Source organism: Gavialis gangeticus, unplaced genomic scaffold (genome assembly GCF_001723915.1).
Source record: "Gavialis gangeticus isolate Ggan-Ray unplaced genomic scaffold, GavGan_comp1, whole genome shotgun sequence".
Lineage (NCBI taxonomy): Eukaryota > Metazoa > Chordata > Crocodylia > Gavialidae > Gavialis > Gavialis gangeticus.
Window position 1 is genome coordinate 5838118 of NW_017729001.1, and position 6131 is coordinate 5844248.

The 6131-nt window shown below is 49.3% G+C and overlaps 2 protein-coding genes across 4 annotated transcripts in view; one reads left to right on the forward strand and one right to left on the reverse strand.

Moving 5' to 3' along the window:
- Window positions 1-2300, reverse strand: part of SF3A1 (splicing factor 3a subunit 1) — a 33572-nt gene extending 31272 nt beyond the window's left edge. Inside the window, exon 1 of the mRNA XM_019506749.1 lies at window positions 2129-2300. Coding sequence (XP_019362294.1) covers window positions 2129-2191 — 63 coding nt within the window. The 5' untranslated portion in view covers window positions 2192-2300. The remainder of the gene's footprint in view (window positions 1-2128) is intronic.
- A 127-nt stretch (window positions 2301-2427) lies between these two features.
- CCDC157 (coiled-coil domain containing 157) overlaps window positions 2428-6131 on the forward strand; it is an 18652-nt gene continuing 14948 nt past the window's right edge. Inside the window, exons 1-2 of one of the 3 annotated variants that reach the window (XM_019506753.1) lie at window positions 2428-2777; window positions 5339-5510. In XM_019506753.1, coding sequence (XP_019362298.1) covers window positions 2530-2777; window positions 5339-5510 — 420 coding nt within the window. In that variant the 5' untranslated portion in view covers window positions 2428-2529. The remainder of the gene's footprint in view (window positions 2778-5338; window positions 5511-6131) is intronic. The other 2 variants (XM_019506751.1, XM_019506752.1) reach the window with 2 other exon arrangements.

Here is a 6131-nt window from a genome sequence, read left to right on the forward strand (position 1 = left end):
GGAGGGGTGGCTACAGCCCACTCCATAGCCACAATGACTCAACAATCATCACCCCTCCCCATAGACTATTGCTTGAATACTCCAAAAGCCAGCATTTCCTTTTTGGACACCACAATTGATATACAAGATGGCAAAATTCAAATCACCATGTATAAGAAACCCACAGACTGACATACATATCTACACAGAACCAGCAATCACCCTAAACACACCAAGAAAGCTGTAATATACAGCCAAGTTCTCCGATGCCATTGAATTTGCAGTGAGAAAAATACTTGTGACCACTACCTAGCAAATCTCAAAAGGTCCATCAACCAACAAGGACATTCCTACAGAGAGATGGATTGCACTTTTGAAAGATACTCAGATACCACGTAATGGTTTGCTGCAGTACAAAAAGAAAATCCACACAAACCTCACACCATTACTTGACATATAACCCTTCCCTGGAACTTGCATGGAAAATCCTAACACAACTGCAACCCATTCTAGAAGACCCCTCTCTGAAAGAAATCTTTCCAGACCTACCCATCCTAGCCTTGAAACAAGCACCAAACCTTGATAACCTCATCACTAGAAGCAAACTCCCTGCCACTCAAAGCACACCAAACGGATCCAGACCATGCCACAACAAGAAATGCAAAACCTGCCAACATATCTCCTCCACCCCCACAAGAACTATACCCCACAACAGAACCATCACCATTCCTAGATCTTACATCTGCACCTCCAGAAATGTTATACATCTCATCCACTGCACCAGATGCCCTAATGGAAAATACGTAGAAGAAACCAAACTGTGTACCAGAATGAACTGAAAATCTATCAAAGACAAGAACTACCTGTGGGGGCACATGTCTCATAGGAAGAATCACTCCCTCTCCCATCTCAGTTCTAATCCTAAAAGGGAACTTACAAAACACCTTCCATAGATGAGCCTGTGAACTTTGCTTCATAAACCTACTGGATACAAAAAATCATGGACTCAATATACACTGGATTTATGACACATTACAACCTACCTGACATCTGATTCACCAGGTACTTGCTTGACCTTACCTCTTATATTCTTCTTTTCCCCCACTTTTTCTCCCTTCCCCTTCTTTTCTGCCTGTTGTCTCCCTGATTTCCTACTATTTCCTACTTCATTGAGAGCCTCTTTCTTACCCTGTATTATTCTCTGCAACATTATTTCCCTTTGGCCCTTTCTTCCCTGCTTTCTTCCCATCCCTCCCCTGCTTTACCTGTTGTTTCTCCTTTCTACCTATTTACATTTTTGCTACATCCTCTCACACTTCGAGCTTCTCTCATTCCTGTTTTCCTGATCTCCAACTATTGTCTTTTTCACTGACAGCCTCTTTTTCACCTTGTAGTCTATATCACTTTAATGTCTCCCTTTAGCTTTTTCCCCCTGCTCTCTTCCCCCTTCCCTTTCTAATTTCTACCTATTTACATTCTCACTGACATCCTGCCACACTTCTAGCTTCTCTCATTTCTTCGGGTCTCTACACCTGAAGAAGGGTGACTGCACCCGAAAGCTTGCTAAGAACTTTGCTCCAACTACTCAGTTGGTCTAATAAAAGAGATCTCATCTACTCAAAGAACCTTGCCTGCTTATGTCCTTAGACTGACATGGCTACAACCAGCATCCCTAGTTAATATGTAATTATTCTTCATGACCCGTCTCACACAGGCATCACACCCTGTTTCTGTGAGCCGCTGCACTTCAGTGGCTCGGGCTTTCCACGTGTAACATGCAGCTTCGAGGCAACAACTCTGTGCTCTGCACTGGAACAGACGCCTAGTGAACTGATCATAAACAGAGTTTGACAGAACCAAAACTAGAACACAAATCTTATTAATCCGACGGCTGTTTCTAAAAGCCTGGCCCCAGCAAAAATGAGTTAAAAAAACCCCTATAAACAGGTGTGGGAGAGGGCTGGAGGCAGGGACGAGGGGGCTCAGCCCGGGATGTGCGAGCTCTCAGTAGGGCTCAGGCCTCTTGTGAGCCAGCGATGCCCCCTCGGGCGAAACGTTGCCCTTCCTCTCTGCTCCCGCTGCATGCTGGGAGCGCCCCCGAGCGCTGCGGACTTCCTGGGGAGGCCAAGCCCCCGCCTCGCGCCGGTACCTGTTTGCCCTCTGGGGGCGTGGGCTGCGCCGGCGGAAGGGCCTGCACGGGTCCGGCCGGCATGGTGCCTCCTTAGGGCCCCACCGGGCCTCGCCTGGTCCCGAGAAGCACGGACACAACTGCGCACACCCAGGCCCGCACCACCGCGCACAAGATGGCGACAGCCCCGAAGGATGCGCACGCAGCCCAACCAGCGCAGGAGATGCGCACGCAGTTCAGTAGAACGTTCCACCGGGGGGGGCCAAGTTCCGGGGAGACGAGGGGGAGGGATTTGGAGCGTTCCATTGCGGGAGCGGCTTCAGGGCCCTCCGAGCCTCCCCTCGGGAAAATGGTCCCGCCCGAGGCGGGGCGGGGCCGCGCGGTTGCCGGGGTAGCGAGTGACGCGTGCGGCCTCAGGCCCGATGGCGCAGCCGGCTGGTGGGCGCACGTGCGTGGAGAGCCTGCGGCGGGACGTGACTGACCTGCAGGGCGCCATCGCCGACGTATGCGGCCGGGCCGGGCCCGCGCGCTTCCGCTCCTGGAAGTTCCCCGACCGGCTGTCGTGCGAGCTGGACGTGGTGGCGCTGCTGCAGCGCTACGACTACGTGGAGGGCGACGCCGAGCTCACGCGCCGCTCCCATGTGGCGCTTCTGGAGCTGGTGATCGACAGGTGGGAGGTGGGGGAGGACGGGGGCTCCTGCACGGCGGCCCGAGCCCCGGCGCCCCCCGCCCGGCAGCCGCGGCTTTGTGGCGGGCACTGCGGGGGGCCGTAGTTAAGCTATAGCCTTGCAGCTCCGGGCGCCCCGAAGCATCGAGTGCAGGCACAAGCCGGTCCCGGGGAGCGTTGCTGGTAAGAGGCTGCCGCTCCTCCGAGATGCTGCCTGTGTCCTGGTAACGCGGTTGCCAAGCACCGTGCGTCCAGGCCGGCGGTTCCCGTGCCAGGCCCAGCCTCGGCTACAACTTGTACCCAGCGTTTCTGCTCCAAGAGCAAAGCTGTGAAAAAAGCATCGAGGCCACCCCGCCGGCCTCTTCTTTAAGAAGCCTCTTCTTTAAGAAGCGCTAAGACCTTGGGGCTTTGAAGTGGGACTCTGCTGCAAGGAGGCGCCTTTGCTTTCCCTGAGAGACCCTGCCCAGATGTGGCCGAGTGCCCAGGTTTGGAAAGATTCTGGGCCCCGGACAGGCATGCCACTTGTAGTGCTGTAAACGGCCTCCTAGGGTTGTAAGGCTGTAAAGCCCTAGGAAGTGTCCTCTCTGTTCTGCGCTGGTGAGGCCACATCTGCAGTACTGTGTCCAGTTTTGGCCCCCCAGTACAGAAAGGATGTGGATAAGTTGGAGCGTCCAGCAGAGAGCAATGAAAATGGTTTGGGGGTTGGGGCACATAATTTATGAGGAGAGGCTGAGGGGACTGGGCTTATTTAGTTGCTCCTTGTTCTGTCATCTGCCACCACTGAGAACAGTCTAGCTCCATCCTCTTTCAAACCTCCCTTCAGGTAGTTGAAGGCTGCTATTAAATCCCCCCTCAGTCTTCTCTTCTGCAGAGTAAATAAACCCAGTTCCCTTAGTCTCTTTGTGCAGTTTTCCAGCTGTGTAAATGGCCTTTTAGGCACTTATGCACAGTTTGCAATTCTGTTTTCTGCAGTGTGGACATGCAAGTGTGTGCAACTAAGCTGAGCATGCTCAGTAGGCTACAAATGAGCTGGGAGGTTTATGATTGCATGCCTGTACCTGAGCATTAGCGTCAGAAAAAGTCAGGAAGCAGCAAGACCCTCCCATGGTTTAGTCCTAATAGTTGACTGGTTAAGGGAAATTGTCTAGCAAGTGGTACTGTATATAAGTGCTTAAAATGCCACTGACATGCTGGAGAGCTGCTATTCAGGCACACAAAGTAAAGCAGAATCTCATCTTTATCCCCATTTGACAGTAAAAACCCTGAAAAGTTCAGTCTTATTGAGCCTGCCCCAGTTTACCTCAGCTACTTGTGCTGACCAGATTGTACATTTGCCATTTCCACAGAGCAACTGAGCATGCACCTTCCTCTCAGAGTTACCAGATTACATGCCTCATTCAGTACCCAGGATAGACCTATCCTGTAGGAGAATCTGGGTTGTGTAGTGAAGATTGTTGTCTGTAGGACTCCTGCCTCATGTGCTGTGTAGTGATTAGTGACTGAGGCAGAGAAACTCATTTATGGAAAGGATCAGGTACTTCAGTAAGGAGCACCCACAGGAGAAAAGTAACCATTTGGTCTTTAGAACAGTGTTTGGATACTGTTCAGTAAATAAGGCTTGAGACCACACACTGAATTATGAGGAGAAAACAGAAAGCATACTCTTTAGTGAAGCACCAGTCAGCCTGTGTGCTAAATGAGGCAAGCATCCTTTAATAAAAAATAATATGTAGTTGTGTAATTGAGGATGATATCATAATGCATAGATGCAAGTGAATTCATTTAAGGTTACATGGGCATCCTTACTTCTGGCATTGCCTGACTTTGTTACCTTAGCATTCTTTTAACACTCACATGTATTTATTGCAAATTGAGAGCACAAATTTAATGTGGTTATGTGAATGGTTTGTATTTCTGTAACTTACATTTATTCAAAGTAAGTTATAAATTTTAACTAATCATCCCCACCTTTTGTGGAATAGACATTGTAATCTTTGCTCTACAAATTGGGAAGCCAATGCACACATTAACTAACTTACCTAAAGTCTCATAGAGTTTGACAGAACCAAAATTTGTACACAAATCGTATTAATCCCACTGCTGTTTCTAAAAGCCTGGCCCTAACACTTTGGCCTTCCCAGAGCCTGTAATAGCTTTAATTAGAGCCCACTTACGAGTCACCCCCACACAGCTGGGAGGCCCAAGTACAGGCCCAAACCAGGGACTACCTCCATGTATCCCATCTCAAAGAAAACACTGCTTTGATTCTGTACCTTTGGACAGGACCTCAACCCTGATGCGTGTTGCTGCCTAGAGTGATTCAGAATTGAGAAGAAGAATTGCACAAATGTTCCCCTGTACTTGGTTTCCAGTCTCAAAAGGCCCAGGAAGAACGGGCATATGTTGCCCATTGATGCTGTCTCAATCACTTGCTTTGATGCTTTGCATATGCAAATCTGAACATACCCCCCTAGATTTGCAAGGTTGTAGCAACCTGCAAGGAAAGGCCCTTTCTCTGTGTTCAGGTTTATACAGCTCTAAGCTGGATTTCTTTTCTGTCAAAGGCTGCTGTTGCTGCTTCAGAGCTTCACTGGCTATGCAGAAAATCTTGTCAATGAACAAGCCGTGCCTCCTCCTCAGGCAGTGGGACCCTGCATGTCTGTTGGGCTGACTGTGAGGAAGTACTGGAACAGCATGCTGAAACTGGGAGCCCTCTATCAGCAGTCTGTGAGTGAGGTAGGGTCACCCTTACATAGGATATTGCTATACTTAGCCAAACCACTGCTCTCTTAAGTCTGATATGCTGTCTCTGATGATAGTTGACACCCTGCTGTTACACAGATGGCTGAAAAAATGTCTGACCAGTAGACCAGCTTGAATAGGGTGGCATTCATGACTGCACCTTCATTGATCAATTAACACTGAGGCACAAGATGAGCTTTACCCTCATCCAGTCTTCAGAATTAGGTAAAATGGTATTAGTGTGTGAAAATTAGCCAGTCTTTTTTTTTTTTTTTAACCAAATACTATATTTAACTTTCCACCCCCTGCATCGGGGAATTCTCCAGGCTGTCTACACAATGCATAATAAGCATGGTATTTTGTTTGTTTAAAATTTACCTTCCATTACCTTCTTCAGGTGACCCTTTTCCCATGTTATAGTTTCATAGTTTCTAGGGTTGGAAGGGACCTGAGCAGATCATCTAGTCCGACCCCCTGCCATGGCAGGAAGAGCACTGGGGTCAAATGACCCCAGTAAGGTGGTCATCCAACCTCCTCTTAAAAACCCCCTGGGTGGGAGCCTGTACCACCTCACATGGGAGCTGGTTCCAGACCCTAGCCACCCTGACCGTGAAG